General features: G+C 45.5%; 1 protein-coding gene across 4 annotated transcripts in view; it reads left to right on the top strand.

Annotated features, from left to right (window-relative positions):
* Positions 1–21,046, top strand: part of LOC147903073 (kinesin-like protein KIN-UB) — a 155,703-nt gene that overhangs the window by 36,085 nt on the left and 98,572 nt on the right. For all 4 annotated transcript variants that reach the window (XM_087374170.1, XM_087374169.1, XM_087374168.1 and 1 more), the window contains 2 exons: positions 4,013–4,135; positions 6,901–7,086. In XM_087374170.1, coding sequence (XP_087230296.1) covers positions 4,013–4,135; positions 6,901–7,086 — 309 coding nt within the window. The remainder of the gene's footprint in view (positions 1–4,012; positions 4,136–6,900; positions 7,087–21,046) is intronic.

The following is a 21,046-nucleotide window of genomic DNA, read 5'->3' as shown; positions in this document are numbered from 1 at the left end:
TAAAAAAAACACTATATATTTTTCTTAGCTCATCCTGAGGAGCTTTAAAGAGGATATTTGCTCAAAATTTCATGATTCAACCAATGGTGAAAGGAAAAGAAAGGATATATAAAAGTCATAAAATAAGTCGCCATTTGGACATTATATATGCATATTATATAAAGGTATATTTATATCTATCTCTGTTCATCAATATTTCATGTTTACTTACATATTCCTTGAAATAATTTGAAATTTTGTGCTCCCCAAAAATTACTTGAGCCTATATATTTTGACCCCTCCCACATTTTGTCCGCTCGTTGCTCGGGGGTTTTTGCTCGGAAAATGGAAACCCCCCTAGAAAAAATGGAAGCCACTCTATTCCCTAAGAAAGACAGTCCTCATGATAGAGGCTGTTGAGAAGGCCTCTACATGCTCCCCCAAATGGCCACCAAGGTGTGTACAGTATTTGTCCAGTACTGGTCAATGTGGGTGCAGGGTGGACGTGAGTGCCTCTGTGCATTTGGATCTCCAAATATGCCACACTGATATGCTCACTAGAATTTCCCATAAGTATCCATAGAGGCATGTGCAAGTCTATAAGGGGAGCTAGGAACAACATCTAGAGAGCAAGGCTTGACCAAATGACGTCGAATTGAAATCACCCAAGAAGAGTGATGTCTCTCATTGAACACTTGAGGCCTTGAAAGAGAAAGCCAAGCTACTGAGCCCCGGGTCATGAAGAAAGAATAATACATAAAGTTACTCAATAACCCCACAATCTTCTTCTAGATGATCATTGCCTATCTGCAATCCTATAAACAATGCTAAATGGTCTTCTCAGTAGAAAGACAATGAATACAAGTAGAATCTGCCCCAAGCATTGGTTCACTGCAATCCCTTCATGAATAGAAAGAAAAAAAAAAAGAGTGAATTTTCTATTCCTGAGGGATTTCGAGAGTCACGTCCAGAAGGATTTCTGCAAGTCAGCAGAAAACTGAAAACTTCCCCAATGAGGAGTTTGGTGGGCCTCCAACGTCTTAGGCTGAGCTGAACTTGATGGCATTATTGACCGTAAGAAACTTCCTTATGGGCATTTTGAGCTAAGAGATAAAATCCCTAGAATGGCACCAACAAGAGTAATCTCGTGGCTAGCAAGGCTTGATTGACCACCAATACCCTAGAAGCAAGGTCAATTTTGGCTGAGCTCCCAAAAAAAAGTTTTCTTTTGATAAGCCAACACCGGTGCAACTTGTCGCGAAGGAAAGAACTGGCAGCCCAAGTATCTGAAAGAAACACCCCTCTATATCCGAATAAACCCGAAATGATCCTGCATTCTTGTCACTAACTCCAAAAGCCATTGGATTTAATCCAATTGATGTCTGTACCTGCTGCATAAAAAAATAAACCCAAGGCTTCCCTAAAAGAATTGAGGCTCTGTGAAAAGGCATCAAAAATAAAGATGATCAGCCAGCCCACTAGCCATAAGCTCCTCGTCTTGTCTGAGGTGGAGTTTCAGCGCAATAATGTAAAATATGCTCATTGCTTCAGCCACAAAATAGATACATCCTTGGCGAATTGATCTAGAGATCTCAAACTTCTCTACCCTTTCTCCTCTGATAAGCACGTGACTGCACATGAGTATGGGCTGATCTGTACAAAGAGGAGACCCACCCTCCAAAAATCCCCAATCTAGATACCAAGAACTGCGTCTCAAAAGGTAGAGGGTACAAACTCCATCTCTCCAAGATCAGCCAGAGGAGAGGAGTTTCTTTTGGCCAAGAAGAGTTTCGGAGTGCCTAAGATCCCTGTCTGCATCACGAAGAAGAATCGGAGCCACACCCTTCCCTCGGTCAACGAAGGGAGATGGAATAGCTAAAGGGGAAGAGGGCTTCTTGAATTGAGGACAAGGACCTAGGAGAGGATTTGAAGGAGCTGCATCAATGGCCTCATCCAAGGCTGGGCCTGGGGCACTGCTAGTTACGACATGATTAGACACATGGGCATCACTGGCTGCATTCAAAAGAAGGATATCAGTAGCCTTGATAGGTGTAGGGTTCGAGGCAAGAGAAGTGTCCCTTCTTGATCTGCACGTGGAGGAGGAGCAACAACTCTAATTGCTACCCATCAAGGGGCAGTCGGTGTAGGGCGAGCAGATTATGTGGCAAGTGTTGGACGTGTAGGAGGTCCCATGGGAGTTCTTTGTTGAGGAGGAGAAGGCAAAGGGCTAGTCACGTAGCCTTTGTCTCAGTCCTTATCTGCAATATAGACCAGTAGAAGTTTCTATGTCAACTTCCAACTACATTCTTGTACTACAGTTCCTACTTTCTAAGTTGTTTTCTATTATTTTATGCAAATAGTCTTCGAGTTTTATTCAACACGATGGAGCACCTAGACTGGAGGATCAAATTAGTATTTGGGGTTGTGATGCAGCACCTCCAAGGGGGGCTAATGTAGTGCCATTCTTGCACAGGGTGGTATTATGAGTCTGATTCCCGCTTCAGGTCACTCTATTGTTGAATTTCTTCTTCGTACTATCAGTGAGGAGAAGAAATTTCTCCTTCTCTTTTTTCTCTTTCTTATGGTGCCTGTTTGCCTTGCCTTGTGTTTTCTTCTCTTTCTTGAAGAAAGGGGCTGAGCTAGGGAGGCTGAGGGTGGCAACAGTAGGGGTGGGGAGGCTAGGGGTGGTGAGGCTAAGCAGAGGGGCTGGGGGTGAAGGAGCAAAAGGGTGGCAGGCTGAGCGGGGTGGTAGAGGGCTTCTTAGCAGAGGAGCTGGGAGTTGAGTGGAGTGACAAGGATGATGAGCTGAGGGGCTGTTTACTGAGTTGGGGTGACAAGGAGAAGCTGAGCAGTGGGGCTAGAGGCTAAGCAGAGTGGCAGAGGGAGCTAGGGGAGTGTGCGCACGTCATTTTGGGTTTATTTGTGGGAATGTGTGCGTGAGGAGAGGATTGAAAAGGTGCATGCATACGAGTGTGTAAACATGTATGGGTGCCTATGTGGATGTGAGTGTGCAATTGAGGGGAACACCCAGCACAAACGTGGGTTGCTAGAGTCGGGGGAGGTTACAAATGAGAAGCTGCAAGGCAGGCGAGGCAACACGGTAGAGCAAGGAGGGAGACAATTAGAGAGGTGGCAATCAGATGGTGAGGCAGCAGGGGTGGGGTTGAAGACAGAGAGAGGGGGGGGGGGATTGACAAGTAGCAGCAGCCCAATGTGGGCTGCTGTACCTTGAGGTGGAAGAAGCAGACACAAGCAGATGGAGAGGAGAGACCTATGGGAGGGAGGGTTTGCTGATGGCAAGGAAGACAGCCTACTGCTGAGCATGGCTGTGGGTGCCCAAGAACAGCCCATGTTTGGGCTAATCAAATGGGAATGGAGACGATGAATGCAAGCCAGAGGGATAGGTGGAGAAGCAAGATGATAGGGAGAGGATGCGGCAGGACAAGGGGAAGAGCAACTGCAGGAGCTTGGTGAGATCAGGACCTCGTTTCATGGCAAGCGGAAAGTATAAATCCCCAGTAACCATATTTATTTGTGCTAGCAGGCAGGTTGACCAACCGCTATCATAGAAGGAATAATCATGTTCCTGAGATTGTACTTCAGCATAATCAACATGTATAGTGTAATACTTGTTATGAGCAATGTTATTTTGATTCTTATCAACTTTGCCCATTTTGGATTCTATGTCAGATTTCTGTAGAAATCGTATGTTTTAATGATTAGGCAAAGAATGTCATGGACGAACATTGTTTGTCTTGCTTCCCATTGGTCGGTGGATACGTGCAAGACTTGGATATTTACTATTTCAAATTTTATAAGAATGCAACCTGAGCTGTATGCTCTTTGGATCTCAAATTTTCACATTGGTATAGCTGAAGCACGTTTGAACTCTTTCTGAGTAGCTTTCATAATACTTTGGAATTGGAGTCATAAGTAATTTGAGTATGTGTGCCAAGATAAACCACAAAATGCTGAATTGATGTGTCATTTCTAGTTACTGATATTTTCTCATTGTTTTCTTCTTTGCTGACAGTTGAAAAGGTTGAAGCTGCGCAAGAACAACTGGGATTGTGAGACATATCAATTTGATGAAATTCTGACAGACTTCTCTTCTCAAAAGCGTGTTTATGAAATTGTGGCAAAGCCTGTACTCGAGGTTGTTATCAGCTTTGCAGCAATTGTTAAGTGGCAAAACAAAATTACAATGAAAATATTACTTTTTGAAGGGCTCCTTCCAGGTTAAGATAAAATTTAAGGACTGTTAAATCAAAGATTGTTAGAATCCTGGGAAAGTAATCTAAGGATCTGCTGCTAATCCATTGGTTGTATCCATGGCCCAGCTGGTTTGGGGACCTCCCACACACTACAACTGATCTCAAGGAGAAGGATGCTACCAAAATGAATACTGGAATTAGACGTCTATATTTTAAACCATCTCTTCGAAGTGATGCACGTGTAGACTATCAATCAACTCAATATGAGCCTCCGCCACCACCGTATAATATTCGAATACTGTCCTTGAGTCCGGATCCTCCGATTGGGCTGTGGGCTCTCGTAATCCTATAAAAGGCTTCATGTAGAATTTTGTTAACTGGTGTTGGAAATATGGTGCCGTGTAAGTCCGCAATTCATAATGCTCTCTGTTTCAAATCCTCGACAATCTGGTATGGTCCCTGATATCTCAGCTTTAGCTTGCCTAGCAGATGCATCTATGAGCCCTTGGGGTGGTTGAATAGGGAATGCTGTGCTGGACCTCTGCATCTGGAAGAAGGTAGTAACAGTCGGTTGTCATGATGAGGGTAGGGGGGTGTGGGCACTTGGAGGAGCCTCGCTCTATGTCGGTGGATCTCCATCAGAAAGAGCCTGAGGCATATCTGATGTGGGTAACCAATGACTTGAGAAAGGGGTCCAAAATCAATTCTGAAGAGAAGAGGTAGAGGAACCTCCCTCAGATATCATAAGATTCTGGGCATCTGCAAATGTAGTGCTCCTAAGGCTCAACCTCTGCATGGCATAGTCTGCATATCCGCTCCTCTTTGTTGACATGGGCTACTTGGCCATTATCAATCTCAAGCTGATGGGAGGAGATCCTAATCTAGCCAATTGCTCATCTCATGGCATGTAAACAGGCCTCCTGATGTAGCCGTGCTCTTGGGTACCAAGAAGTGCTCCCTATAGTGCTGCATCTTTGTGCCACCTAGCTGTTGTGAAGACTATTGGGTACCTCCTGTGGACCCATCATCTGGATGCGGTGAAGGTATGCTAACTGTCTTGAACTGGGCATTGATAACCATTAGGGGGGCAGCAGTCTCTGCCTGGATAATGGCATGTGAGACCACTCTATTCTCCTCCATCCGGCCTCAAAAAGATTGGGTGTCTAGAAAGAAGCCCCATACATCAGTGCCACTGGTGTCGCAAGGGTCTTGAACAGCCAATGCTTCATCCGGGTCAATCTAGCCTTGGCTGCTTGGTGAACTTCGGTCCCGAAAAGACGAGGCCAATGTATGTGTAGGCTCTGATATCTGCATCACGATATGTGAGCTGCAAAGGAACTGAACCAACTATGGGAAGTGTTAAATATCATGACCTTGGTCTTGTCGAGGTTCACAGTGAGATCCCTCTGATCACAGATTGTTTGAAGGGTCTCTAGATGTCGCTGCAACCCCTCGGGAGAATCTGAAATAGGCACAATATGAGTAGTGTATAACACGATTGGAATCAGTGTGCGGGTTAACGGGGCAGCAATCCCACCTATCCTGTCGATGAAGTCCAAGAGCGCATTGATGTAGAGGCCAAAGAGTGCGTGTGCAAGGGAGCAGCCTTGCTTCACCCCAATGGTGCTGGATATGTCATGGGATAAACCTTTGGGTGCTCATACTTAGAGACTCGTACAATGTAATGAATCGTGATACTCCAAGTGGGTCCATGTCATAAGAGTCTTTGGAGAAGGCATGCTTGGGGTATGGTGTCGAAGGCTTTGTGGAAATCCACAAAGCGACAATAAATCTTCCCGGCCGGCCTTCCCCTTCTCAATGATGGATCGTGGGATGACGATGTAGTCTAATGTGTGGAGAAGCCCCTCCTGAAACCAGCCTGACCATAGGCTCTGCATCCTCATGTTTCGGCCAAAAGGTTCAACTCTGCATCCAATACAGACCCAAACAGCTTGGCCATAGTGTGACCAATCATGATACTATGGTAGCTGCCCAGCTCCATGGGGTCACCTACTTTCAGGATAGGGAAAGTGGTGTTTTCGGTGGGAAACCCTCACATAAGACACTGTTAAACATGTGTACGAAGAGGTGCTATGTGTAAGGTGCTGAGCTCGTAAACCCTAAGGATGAGATACTCGACCGTTTTGGAGTAGCTGTTGATACCATGGCTGCGGTGAAGAAAGTAGACGTGGAAGGTTGAGGGATGGGTGCGTGTGGAAGGAGTGGCTGGTTGGGGATGTTTTATAGAGGGCATGAGCATATGTGTGCCAAGAATCGGGATTAGTAATGGGTGTGGGTGGCCGGTATTTATTAAACGGCCTCCAAGCTTCCTTGCAGTCTTGAACTAAGAATAGTCAGTATAATCCTCCTCGATGCATGCATAATAGGCAACTTGGAGTGGTGGATCTGCAAAGAGGCAGATCAATGTAGGACTATTGATGTTTGCCGTAAGCTTCACATTGGTTGACATGTATATGATATAATAGAAGTAGCTGGAAATTTTCTCTCTTTGTCCCAAATATTTAGGGATCATGTATTTTTAATCAATCTGCATGCAAACATTGGCTAACTGCAAGCATTTTGTACCATATATTTGATTGTAGCTATGTTTCAAGTCATCTAAGGCACAATAGGATGATATACTCTGTTAGTTTGGAACAGTTCTCCGATGTTAACATGTCAATGCTTTCTTCACAATGTTTTGCAGAGTGTTTTGGGCGGGTACAATGGAACGGTGATGGCTTATGGGCAGACTGGAACGGGTAAAACGTTTACACTTGGACGATTAGGCGATGAAGACACCTCTGATCGGGGAATAATGGTGCGAGCTATGGAGGACATCCTAGCCGACATCACTCCAGAGCATGATTCCGTCACTGTTTCATACTTGCAGGTGGAATGCCTTAACAACAGTTCTCATCAGGCCCAAGTGAAATACAATTGTCTTGCTTTAGGCTTAGTCTTTTACTGGTGTGCATACCCTTATGTAGTCCTTAAGTATAGGACACATTGTAGTACTATTAATTATTGCTCATGGATTTACTTCTGTAAAGGTACAATTTAAGAAAATGAATATAGAAAGGGTGCTGACTTTTGCATTGTCATCAGATTTTCTGCAGCCCTTGATATGTTTGGGCTGTGTTTGCTGCAAGCTCTGCTCAGTTTTGTGTGCTCTTTCCTTTGCCCTCAGTGTCTCATTTTCGTTGCCTTATACAGCTTCCCTGCTTTAGGGTTTTCCACCTTCTTGTTCATAATCCAGGGCCCTGATTACACTTTTCTCCCATCTCTCATCTTGCTGTTATGCATTGCTGTTTTTTACGGGCTTTTTACCGCTTCAAATCTCTGAGTTTATAGGCTTTCCCTGCCTCAATGCTCATAGTTCTCGGAGTGAGTTTCATAGTTCAGTTTGAGGCGTTTTTTTTAGGAGGCCTCTTCCACCTCGTACATGGATGTGTGCATCCTCCAATAGGCATGTCCCTGCTGATAATTTTGGCATGGGCATTACTTGGGCTGTGGTGACTACGAGTCATACTCTGTTCCCAGAAGACCAAGTTTCTTCATAGTTGCCTAGCCCTCAGGATCATGACTTGGATCATGAGATTGACATACAGCCTTGATTCACTTTTTGGTGTGATACAGTAGTATATGTCTGTAAATACGTAAATATGCTGCAACAAATAAAATGTTTGACCTACAATGTACAGCAGTTATGTGACTTGCTCAAATAGAAAATAGTATGGACATATCTCAAGAGATTGCAGCCTGGTGTACTAGCCTTACAAGAGCATAATCAGCATGGTTATGCAGGCCGGATAGAGCATTTTGTGGGCTATGACATTTTCTATGCAGGTGACACTCTCTTTCTAGATTGGTTGTTCTTGTGAAACATGCCCTTCAGCATATTGTGGCTTCTAATGACTGGGAAGGTCATTTGATTGTTATGCAATGTCTTATGCAAGGTGAGATTTTTGAGTTTGCCTGAGTCTATGCTTCTAATCATTACATAGTAGAGTATCAATTTGATAGGCTATGCTGCAAGTTTTCTTGGAGGCAAAATGCTTTTCTTTGTGGGGATTTCAATAATGCGCCGCAGCCAAGAGATAATACATCCAGTCATATGCATATGCTTACGTGTGAGCGAAGGCAATGGACTTAACTCTCCTCTAGTTTGGTCTTGCTGACCTCTGGAAAGAGACACGGCCTTTGCTTCCTGGCTATACTTTTCAACATAATGTGCAGTCTGCATATCAAGCCCGATTGGAGTGCTGGTATATGCTAAATGCACGTGAATATGGTGTATTCACTTGTAATATGTAGGCTGATTACGCTTTCCTGCATTCAGGTCATGCTCCTCTATGGTTGCAACTGTCGTTTTATGATATGCAGAATGACAGATTACCAAATAAAAGGGTGCTTATTATAAATAATAGTTATCTGTAGCATCAAGCTGCTAGAATACAAAATCCCAACAGAGGGTATCCCGCAAGCGGAAGATTGATAGATTATCCCAAGAATTACACGTGGAAGTGTTTCAATATGGAATCAAGCTTCATGAAGTGTGTGTACTTCACAACCATTCATGTGTGTGCAGACTAGCACATAGACTGTGCTCAAAGACATTATAGAAGCAACTCTTACATATTTCCTTCCGTCCACAAACTGGACAAGATAACAATACCAGAAATGGTTCTCCTAGTACGTGCATGGCACCTCTAGACCTCTGAGCTCACGTGCTCCACTGAGCATATGTAGGCTCTCTATCCAAAGGATCTCTTCCACCTTGCTGTCCGGAAAGCCAGCCTAGGTGGGCACCTTCTCTGAGCTTAGTCTGCAGCTCTCCAGCCTACGTTGGTCTTCCTGTGTAGGCCCAAAAGATCGCTGGTCTGCTGCTCCTTGCTGCTTTCTGAAGGCTGCTCCAAGTGATATGTTATGTGGCCCAAAGGCCTCCCTTTTATGGGGCACAAGGCTCTCACAAAATAGCCGACTGCTCCAGGACCTGTGGTAGCCGACCCAAACAGACCGATTCCCTGCTGCAACCTACAAAACCTTTTTGGGGTCTCATTTGCAGGGCTTTTGCTGGCCCTGCCTGTCCACATGGCTGGCTGCCACTGGCCCAGGCAGGCCTGCCTATAAACCTGCTTCATTTCCATGCCCCTAGTGTAAAAGCACTCTCTCTACTTGCTCTCTACTTCGATCACGGGAGTAGCACCATTAATCACCTCCCAGCCATATCTCGCTAAGGCTAACGAGCAGACAGTGATCTTCGTTAGTTAAAATCAACGTGAATAATTCCCTTCTCTTCTCTCTCTAGCCTCAGCAAGCCCCAATTCCCTAGATAGATCTAGATGCCACATGTCATCCATATAGGGCCTTGCTAATGTAACATTCCACCCCTCTCTTGGGATGCATGAATTCCTTTGCCCCTAGGCACAATCATTGCACTAGGCCCTTGGCCTTAGATCTACCTAGTCTGGTGCTATCAGCCCTCACCTAGGACCTTGACATTAAATCCCTCTCGATCATTTACATGAAGCGCAAACACATATATTACAAAGATAGATCCTTTAAGGGAAATGTCGACTGATTCTTCCGAGGTCATGCTACCTCGCCTAGAGTGTAACAATCCTTCCCTCTTCAGACATCAGCGTCCTCGATGAGGTACTTTATCTGAGGTCAGATCAGTCAATGGCGATACTATTTCGGAATATCCTTTGATATGCCTTCTATAAAATTGGACAAATCCCAAGAATGATCGCAACGCGGTCAGACTCTGAGGGATTGGCCAAGTTAGTATCGCAGCCACTTTCTTCGGATCCATTTCTACCCCCTGTGGAGTAATTATGAACCCTAGGTATTCAAGCCTAACCATACACAGTATAGTTTTCTTTTTATTTACATAAAGACTGGCTTTCCTCAAAGTACTAAACACTACTCTTAAGTGTTCACGATGCTCAGTAATACTTTTACTGAATATCAGGATATCATCAATAAAATGTACTACGAACTTTCCGATATACGGACGTAGTAAATCGTTCATAAGCATGACGAAGGTCGCTGGAGCATTGGTAAGTCCGAAGGGCATTACTAAAAACTCATAATGACCAAACCTGCTTCTGAAAGCGGTTTTATGCACATCCTCGGCTCTAATCCGGATTTGATGGTAGCCACATTTAAGATCAATCTTCACGGCTCCATGTAATGCATCTAGCAAATCATCAATCCGAGCCATCAGATACCTGTGCTTAACAGTGATATTATTCAATGCTCTGTAATCTATACAGAGGCGAAACGTATCATCCTTTTTCTTCTTTAATATCACTGGCGAAGCAAATGGCGAAGCAAAAGGTGAGAAACTTGGTTGAATCTGCCCCAACTTGAGGTATTCTTCCAGTTGTCTATGCACCTCCGCCTCTTTAGTAAAACTCATTCTATAGGGAGGTCTATTTACAGGTTCTGCCCCCAGGATCAGTTCAATCTTATGTTGAACTTTTCGCTCTGGAGGTAACCCATAAGGTAGTTCATCCCTAAAACATTCAGAGAACTCCTCTGTTATAAGATTAGCCAGCTTGGTCATGTCATCACTTTGCGCAACATCAGTGTTAGCCGAAGAATCATCAACCGGCTCTACCGAGGCTGTGCAAAGGAATAAAAACTCTACTTGAGCTTTTCGGATTTCCATCACGGAAACCAACGGTCCCTGAGGGATTGGCCACTTGCCCTTTCATTTTAATTAACTCCGTATCATTAAAGGCTGTATGCCCCCGTTGTTGCGGGCTTAGATAGGATGTTATCAGGTGCACTCGTCACTAACTTAGCAACAGACATACATAACAAACAAGGTACTAACCTCTAAGAAGATCCTGCTAGCTGAATCTGCATCTCTTCCGCTCTGGGACTTCCCTGCATCTCCACGTCGTACTCTGAGATCACCATCTCAGCCATCCAACGATCTTGTTACGTGGACAATCCTTCCACTAGTGAGGTTGAAGGCAACCAATACATAAGCCTTCTCTCCTTGCTTTTTCCCTTTGTTCTGGGTTCAAGGGAGACTTAGACCAAGCCCGGGCTGCCATTGGGGTTACTTTCCTCTTACTTGGTTTAGGAGTTTCAGCCGGTCTCGCCTGCTTGGCTTGACCACTCGGCTGCGAACCACTCCCTCTACTGGCCCACTTCTTCTTAAACCCAGATTTTTTTGGATACCCATACTGGGTTCCGACCTGTGCAAACCCACTTGGCTTGCTGCCCTTGGCATCCTCGTAGTTTAGGGCTATAGCTATTGCATCATCTAACGTGTTCACGTACTTAGCCCGAACTTCCATTTTTATTCGATCATTCAATCCAAATATGAAATCTTTCATTTGGATTGATTGAGGCAGGGGTTCGTCAACCTTCATTACACTCTCTCGAAACTTATCAGTGTATTTTGCCATTGATAAATTTCTCTGACGAAGGTTCCTATATTGATCCCAAGCTCGGGATGCTTCGTCAGGAGGTAAGAAGTGTTTCCTGAACTCTCTTTTAAACCCCTCCCAGGTAGTGGATGCTATACCATCTTTTTGTTGTTTAATCCACCACCGATCCGCTGCCTCACTAAACATGTGGGTGGCCTCGCAGATCTTCTTGATGTCATTTCTGATTTCACAAATGGCGAACGCCTCGTCCCATTTGTGTAACCAGGTCTCAATGACATCGGAGCTACGGTCATTCATCCGACCAGAATACTTTTCCGAATATTTGGCACTTTAGCCTTCCTAGGCTCGACCGTATGGACACTAGACTCCAGTTCCATTGAAGCCTTTCCCTTCTCTTCTCGAGAAGGTCTGGTAGACATACTCTGTATCACTCTCCTAAGTTCGGACTGCCCTGCATTGGCCTGTGATTGCTGCGCTAACAACTGTTGCAAGGCATCCTCCAGCAATGCAATCCTGCCAGCTAAAGTATGAGCTACTGGGCGCGATCCCTGCTGGGTCGGCCGGACTCCTGATTCACCAGGGTCCCTCCTGGAAGCCCCTTCTTCTGCTTCCATTCTGTTCAATGGGTGTTTTGTTTTGTTTGTTTGTTTGTTAAAAAAAAATAAATAAATAAAATAAAAACACCACTGGAAAACTGTATTTACAAGCTGACACAGTTCAGTGTACTAACAGTCTGACACAAATCCCTATACTAGGGAATCCCTGCAATCCACATTCACACCAATCAGGCATTTAACACAGGCATATATCTCAGATGGCGCTTTTCCCTATACTAGGGAATTTCCTGCAAACTGACTCCGAATGAAGCACACAGCCATATGCACAGACATAATCTGTCCTTGCTATAACATTGAAGCCTCATGCATGCTGATCATTCACATTATCCTATCTATGGAAGTAGCGCATCACCCTACTAAATCGAGAAGGAAAAAAAAACAACACGAAAATAATGGAGGTCGAAGAGAGCTCCCTGGTCGTTAACGAACAGCTACACTCCCCTTTTGTTCCATGCAATTCCAGTCAACAACCTGTCGTACTCCTGCAATCAGTCTTCAGTTACAGTTGATGTACAGGCTACGGGCCACTAGCCTGTTCTGCCACGCCGTTCGACCAATTTGTTCGTTGAATTAGTCGGACCAATTGGTCCCCCGCTCACAAACTGCTGCACTCCGTTCCACTCCTTCCCCTGGGCTTTCTATTGATCTACTCACCCACAGAATCCCGACGTCGAAAGACCATCGAGGAACCTTTCGCTCCAACAACCGCTTCAACGCCTGCACATGTCACCGCTCCTACGTTCGACGACCCGTTTGCGTAGGCTACCGTTGAACGACTAGCACACTTCTGTCGGATTTCGTTGTAGCTGCGAGAGCGCCACCAATCCTTCGTTCCCTAATTCGTGGACGTCACTGATTACTAGCCGTTCCATCCAGGCTCCAGACCCGCTGTCCGCCACAATTCAGAAGCCTCTGTCAGCAAGCCTCCGTTCGTCACGTCGCAGCATCACCCAGTCAATCCTTCTCAGATCGTTCGATGATCCAGCTCTCTATCGTTCACGTGAAGGTCTTCTTATTCCCTATCTAGCTTGCGTAGACCATCGTTGGACGACCAGCCACCAAGCCCATGAACACGACCTTTCTTCGTCACGTATCCCTTGATCTCTCCACAGGCTCTGATACCAAATGTAAAAGCACTCTCTCGACTTGCTCTCTACTTCGATCACGGGAGTAGCACCATTAATCACCTCCCAGCCATATCTCGCTAAGGCTAACGAGTAGACAGTGATCTTCGTTAGTTAAAATCAACGTGAATAATTCCCTTCTCTTCTCTCTCTAGCCTCAGCAAGCCCCAATTCCCTAGATAGATCTAGATGCCACATGTCATCCATATAGGGCCTTGCTAATGTAACATTCCACCCCTCTCTTGGGATGCATTAATTCCTTTGCCCCTAGGCACAATCATTGCACTAGGCCCTTGGCCTTAGATCTACCTAGTCTGGTGCTATCAGCCCTCACCTAGGACCTTGACATTAAATCCCTCCCGATCATTTACATGAAGCGCAAACACATATATTACAAAGATAGATCCTTTAAGGGAAATGTCGACTGATTCTTCCGAGGTCATGCTACCTCGGCTAGAGTGTAACACCTAGGGCCCAAAACATTTGCTGACCTATGCATTTCTGTCCTTACCATGTGTGGACAGCATTTGGATCTAGATCTTCCCTCCATGGTGGGGATCTCCTCTGCCAAGTACCTGTCCTTTCTCTCTGCTGCCAACATGGCAGGTCATGTGCTGCCCATGTGGCAGCCCCATGCCTAAATCTATCAACCTATGGTCCACCCCCCTGATGCACTCCTCCTATGGGGGCAAGTGAGGAGGTGACCTATTCTATTCCAACACCCCCTCTCATCGACCCACATTTGCCCGATCCCAATCCATCGATGAAGATGCTCCAGTAGCTCCCGTATCGTAGCCCTCTGGAACACGTTGGCATCGTGATAGTCTTCTCTTGGCTATTCAACTAGTGGCTCCTGCTCTGCTAGGTCCGGTTCCATTTCGCACACCAGTCTGGTACCCAGGTCCATCTTTGGCAACACCTGATGGCACCACCACCTTCAGTCACGAACTCGCCTTTGAACTTGAGCTCTCCAGGTACCAGTATCCTCGAGTTGTCCCCCTCATGATAGGTGATTCTGACAGTCACATCGGGGTCCACATATGTAATCTCAACGGCTTTCGGAGTTGCCACCAAGAACGTCACCTAAACTGACTCCTCTGACTCCGAGCTGGCACCCTTCTTCTTCTGATCAACCTTCTTCTTTTTGCAATCTGTCACAAAATGTCCTGGTGCATCACAATAGAAGCACTTCCTCTCTTTCTTTCTCTTGTTCTTGTTCTCTTCATCTGAAGAGCTCTTCATCTGAAGAGTCCGCTCCGTATCAGATTTGGGCTTTCCTTTACCAAGCTTACCCTTCTCCTTGCCTTTGCTCCTATCATGAGCTGTTAGGGCCTTGTCATCCTTATCCGTACCATCGTACTTGTTTTCCCAATCTTCCTTTAGTAGCAATGGAACCAGCTCCTTGAAAGTCATCGGCGCCGCCCTAGGCCATTCAGTCATCGTAGTTACAAAACTACTATAGCTCCGGGGGAGCATTTGCCAGCATTCCCAACAACAGCCTTGCCATCCTGGTCGAGCTCGTCCTTTGACCAACTGCCGCCAGCTGGTCCCACACCACCTTCATCTTGGTGATGTGTTCTTGTATTAGTTCCCCTTTATCCATCCTCATGCCAAACAGATTTGTCTCGAGGCCCAAGATTCTTACCTCATTGTCGAGCTCATACGTATCCCTCAATGTCATCCAGGCCTCGAAAGAGGAGTTCACCATCTGTATTTGTGGAAGCACCGCATCTGCCATCGAAGTTGCTGGCTAGAGTAGCCTGAGGCAACAGCTCTGTCCCTGTTGTAATCCCCCACCATGACTCCCTCAACACCAATTGGCTCAGAACCTTTATTTTCCACAATGGATAATTGGTCCCGTCGAGTGTGCTTGTCTCACCAAAATTTGGAATCTGGTATCTATTGGCCATGATAATGAACTAAAAGAGGTAAAGAGTGTCGTACACCTGTCTGAACCTGAACCTCCCACCCTGGGTATAACCCTTCAGGCGCTTATTGAACCTGAGCCTCCCGCTTGGGTACAATTCTTCAGACATCGAGGCTAATTCCTCCGAACAATGAATCAAGGTCGTCCTTTAGCAAGGCCCTTGCCTTCAAGCTCCACTTCGCGAGAACTTTAGTCAGGGCTTTGATACCATGTTAAAAAATGAAATCCCACCAGAGGGTATCCCGTAGGTGGAAGATTGATAGATTAGCGCAAGAATTACACACGGAAGTGTTTCGCTATGGAATCAAGCTTCATCAAGTGTGTGTACTTCACAACCATACATGTGTGTGTAGACTAGCAAATAGACTGTGCTCAAAGACAATATAGAAGCAACTCTCATATACTTTTCCGTCCGTCCACAAATTGGACAAGATACAATATCAAAAAAGGTTCTCCTATTATATCCTTGGCACCTCTAGACCTTTGAGCCCACATGCTACACTGAGTGTATGTAGACTCTCTGTCCAAAGGATAGATCTATGCGTGCTCTGCGTAATCCATGGTGGATCTCCTCTGCTAGGTACCTGTCCTTTCTCTCTTGCTGTCCACATAGCAACTCATGTGCTGCCCAGGTGGCAGCCCCATGCTTAAACCTATCAACCTATGGTCCACCCATCCAATGCACTCCTCATATGGTGGCTCACAAATGGGGCAGTAACCTATTCTATTCCGATTGAGGCATACAAAGATGAGGTGTATGATGTTATTGCTTCTATTTGGGCACACTGTTGCATAGATATTGACTTTGCATGGATTGCCTTTGTCACCTGTATGCAGCATGCAACTCGTGAGTATGGCAAGCATTACATGCATACTCTTAGGGAAGATGTTGCCAAAGCTAAAAGCACCTATCAAGACTTGATGGAAATCAGTCAACTCCTATAATTATCTCATGCTGAGACTGCTTGCCTCTGTCAGGCTAGACATTTCCTTCAATGTAATGACTGTAGAAAGGTTGAGAAGCAGGAACCAGTGCCAGGTAGATGGCATTTATTGGTAAGGGCTGCTCCTCCAAGGATTTTTTAAAAGGCTTGTATTATAAGATGCAAACGGCATTATGTTTGCCGGGTTAAAGTTGGGGATGGTAACTGGACCAATTCACGGGCACAACTTGCTACCGCATGTGTTGCTCACTGTGCTAAAACATTTTGGGGCTGTTGCTTTTCCGTCACATGCTGTAATGTCCACACGGCAGAAGCTTCTGCAACATGTCAATCCAATTCAGTCCCCTCAATAGGCTATGCAACTTGAATTTCCTTTCGAGGATCGAGAATTGAGAGATGCCATCAGATCATGTGGCAAAGAGAAATTCCCGGGTTGGGGTGGTCTTACAGTGGAGTTCTTTTTGCACTATTTCACCTGCACTTTTGTTATGGTTAATCATGCCTTGGAGACTCAACAAATGCCAGCTAGTTGGAAGAAAGGCTAGATTAAATTATTCCCCAAGGAACATTTCAATGCCTATGTGGGGATTGAATATGCAAAATACACTAAACATGATGTTCTTTTATTGCAAGTGGATATTGTTAGAGCTGTTGATATCGTACGATGGAATTTCATGTCGCAGACTATGTGCTCTTTGGGATTTGGGAAAAAAATGCAGCTTGTCATTATTGGTTATATCAAGACAGTAAAGGTGCGGATATTCTGGTGGGTGATATATTGATGCATGGACTCTTTCTTGCTCCGTACACCAAGGCTGCCTTCTCAATGCTTTATTTTATGAAATAGCTACTTATTCTATGCTTTGATATATCGATCATTTAGTAGCTACAGGTGCTTTACATGGATTGGAGATTCAAGTAAGAAGGCCGCTGATTACGCAAGTGTATGCCTTCTTCATGCCCCAGAACACTGAAAGGGATCTTTCATGCCTTATGCACGCTTTATCTCTAAATGGCTTGGGAGCCGTTTTACATGTAAAATTTTAAAAGTCCAAGCTTCTTCCTCTCCATATGAAAGGTTGGCATCATATTTTATGGCCGTAAGATATTTTTTCACCCATGTATCTTGTGCTTCACCTTGGTTACTCTTTGGGGTGGATAGTCATTTGTCGCCAGCAGCAAATGGGTTAGGTGCTTGACAAGGTAAAGAAGAAATTAGAACCCTGGAAGTTGGCTACTTGGCCACTACATGTTTGTCTTTGCATAGTTCTATCAATCGTAGTTGCCTACATACAGTTTTATTTGCCCCTGATGATGTTGCATCCCGATTGAATCATTATATAAGGTTTTGTTGCCTCCTCCTTGGGTTTAACTTCATGCAAATCGCATTTGGTCTATGACACGTACGTCTTGCTAGTGGTGGAAAAGGTTGTAGCAAATTTTGGTTTGCAAACTTCCACTTTGGCACCCTTTTTTCTTTTGGCGTACTTGGAGTTCTCCCACTTGAGCAGATTTTGGCACGTCGATACATTGCCCCTACCACTTGTCATACATGTTTGTCCTCGTGAAATGTATGCCTTATTTATTTTGGCGTTGCCCAAAATCTCATTTCTGCTACAGCAACACCTTTAGGCTTGTTGCCGTAGTGCCTATTTTGGCAAGCTACTCTGGATATTTGGTGTTCATTCTATAAAGCAAAGATACGATCTCTTTTCATTGGGTTCACTATTAGAAAGGCCACAGCCATAGGGTCTTTGGTGATCCCACCTTGGCGAAATATCATGTCTTCAAGACATCTTTACGGCATACGCGGGATCTTGATTATCTTTTTTTCTTGTCATATAATGAGATCTTTTGAGATTATAGCTGGCTGTCCCTTTCTTGGGAACTGTTTCTTGTAATATAAGTGCAAATAGATTTCACCACAAAAAAAAAGGCTGTCTGTGCAGGCGCATATGTATCATAACATAGGTCGATATTTATATGTAACTACACATAGAAGCGTACACACGTGTAGTTATAGGTAGATAGAAAGGCACATAAATTGGCTGAAAACAGATATAGACATTGATGGAGAGAGGAGGAAGGAAGAAATAAATAAGGAAGGAAATTTCAGGAGACCAGAATGGTCTATGAGAGAAAGTACAAAACAATGCTTGCAATGCTAGAAGTGAGTGTGCATCTTCCAGCACTAGTATCCTATGGGTTTGCGTGGCTCTAGAGAATTCCCGTGATCCGTTGCTACTGGCTCGACGCCCCTGTTGTCCTCCATCTCATTGATGAATAGCTGTTGCTAATATCTTAGATGCATCAAATGTGGACTCCTCTAGCTAGACACGATTGTATGAGATAGAGGAGAGCTTGACGATTTGCACTAGTTTTTCCAAGCTGATGAATGTAACAGTTGTGATAATTGTGACAAGCTGTGTCAAAAAACCTTCAATTTACAACACCATGTAGCGACTTTCAGCTCCCTCAATCCCATTAGTCTTTCCTTGGGTTTGGATATGTTGTACTTTCAAGGATGCATGCCTCTCGGAATACCCATTCTAAGATTCTCTCTTGTAGCCTCTTTTAGGCCTACACCAAGGACTTGGAACCCAATATCTATACTCACTTTTAGTCACAGGCTCAACCCATTGTCCTGGTACTAGGCCTTGCTCTTGACAGCCTTACGATCGGCATCCTCCTCATTGCTCGTGAAATAACAGTGGATGAAGATGAGAGAGAAAGAAAGAAAGAAAGAAAGTGTATTATTGTCCACTAGAGGCCAAAATGGGCCCATGGGACATCAAGAACTCTGCATACAAGATAGCACAAAATCAACGTGCCCCAAAGAAGAGGCATCGTCGAATATCATCTAAGTGCTACGCAATATAATGCTAGTGAAAGCACATAATGTCAAATCTGAGCCTAAATACAGAGTAAACTAGATGCACGGAAACCGCCCCCGGATGCAAAATGGGGGGGATGAGCACAATATGCCAATGCAAAGATACAAGTCCAGGTGTCAATGAGTCTGAGAACCAAAATAATACTGGAAATCCTGTCCATCGACTCTGCCTCCTGCTATGAGAGTACAAATCTGGGCAAAGGTGAGGTGAGCGGCTGGTGGGGCGAGATCTCCATGAGTAAGTCTCCTCTGAAATGCTGCCATCATCCTGGATCGTCTGGAGATGAAGCGGCGAGTACGTCCCCTATGTAACAAGATCCTGCGGCGTCTACAAACCATCTCATATGTACATCCACATGGTGGAGGCATGTGATCTGTGTGGGCTCTGCCGTCCTCGTGCTCCTCCTGGTCTCTGTCCTCTGGTATGGCGTGTGTCTGAGCTCTATGAGGCTGGGCTCTATCACGCTCCGGTCTGTGCTCTCTGAGGTAGTCTCGCCGAAGCATAGTGGCCTCCCTGACATAAAGGGCTAGGCAATGCTGATCCTCATAGTCCATCACTCGTGAGAGAGGTCCAAAGCCATCCGTGAAGAGACAGTGGAATCTACCTCTGATCTCATAATATAGCGGGCATCTGCAAATGAAGTGCTCCTCTGACTCCACCTCTCCCATGGTGCAACAAGGGCAGATCCTGGTCTCTCGGCCTGGTCGCCGTCCATCCTCCATGCGTCGCATCCTACCAGCCTCTATCTCGAGCTGATGCGAAGAGACTCTAAGCTGGCCGAGGGCAATCCTCAGTGAGTGGGACATGTGGGTACCTGTATAGCCTGGTGGGATGACAAATCCATCCTCTGAGATCCGAAGGAAGTGGTCACGATATGTGGCCATCTTCACCGGAAGCTGCGTGGGATAAACCCAAGTGCGATACGTATGAAGCTGCAGCAAGTCTGCTCTCGTGACCTGGCTAAGCTCGTGGCGAGTCAACTCAAGATGAGGGGCATCTATGCTGTATCGGAACGGAGGCAGTCTATCCATGTCTAGTCCAAGGGATGTGAGCCACCTAGTGAGTCTGAAGTACCAGCAGTATCGGGTCCCTGATCGTGCCAACTCCATAGAAGATGCAAGTGCTAGCCATGGCAACCGAGCTCTGCCTGCTGCTGAGTCTCCAAACTCCCTGACCCTGTGCAGATACATGACCGACTGAAACGCTGCATCCAATGCAAGGGGAGTAGCTCCAAACTCTGCTAGTATGATCTCGTGCGGAACTGTAGCCTTGGCCCTAATGAGCCGAGAGAACATGATGATCTGTAACCTCTCTACTCGTCTCCAATCTGCAGCGCCGAGGTCTCCTGCCCAGAAAGGAGCTGCATACATCGCAGCTGGTCTCACCAATGTATCAAAAAGCAAGGATTTCGTATCGGGATGCTGAAAGTGGGACTGAAAACACTGACGCTCAAGATGAGCCAACGAAGCATACCCTTTACTAATCCTATCTCGTGCTGCATATGTCATGGTGAAGACCGGTCCCCTGAAAACTGCCCCCAAATAAGTGTACTCTCTAACAAGCTCAATGGGCTGTCCGTCATAAGTGAAGTGAAACTCATCCATGCTGTAAATACGATCAGAGGTGTTGAAAACCATAACCTTGGTCTTGCCAAGGTTTACGGTCAACCCCCTGTCATGGCAAAACCTGTGGAGTGCCTCAATATGTGCCTGAAGGCCCTGAGCAGTAGAGGAAATGAGAACCACATCGTCCGCATATAGGAGGATAGGAATGGAGGATCCTGAGAGAGTAGAGCCCACACCATCTGTCATCTGTACAAACATCTCTAGCTCATCAATGTATAATCCAAAGAGAGTGGGAGAGAGCGGGCAGCCCTGCTTCACCCCAATCGTGCTCCATACCTCCTCTGAGAGCCCCTCACGTGTCCGAGCCCGA

This window comes from Dipteris shenzhenensis, chromosome 4 (genome assembly GCF_047967505.1).
Source record: "Dipteris shenzhenensis isolate YYH24624 ecotype China chromosome 4, Dip_SZ_1.0, whole genome shotgun sequence".
Classification (NCBI taxonomy): domain Eukaryota; kingdom Viridiplantae; phylum Streptophyta; class Polypodiopsida; order Gleicheniales; family Dipteridaceae; genus Dipteris; species Dipteris shenzhenensis.
Note: the sequence above shows the minus strand (reverse complement) of the source record. Positions and strands in the feature narration are given on the sequence as shown.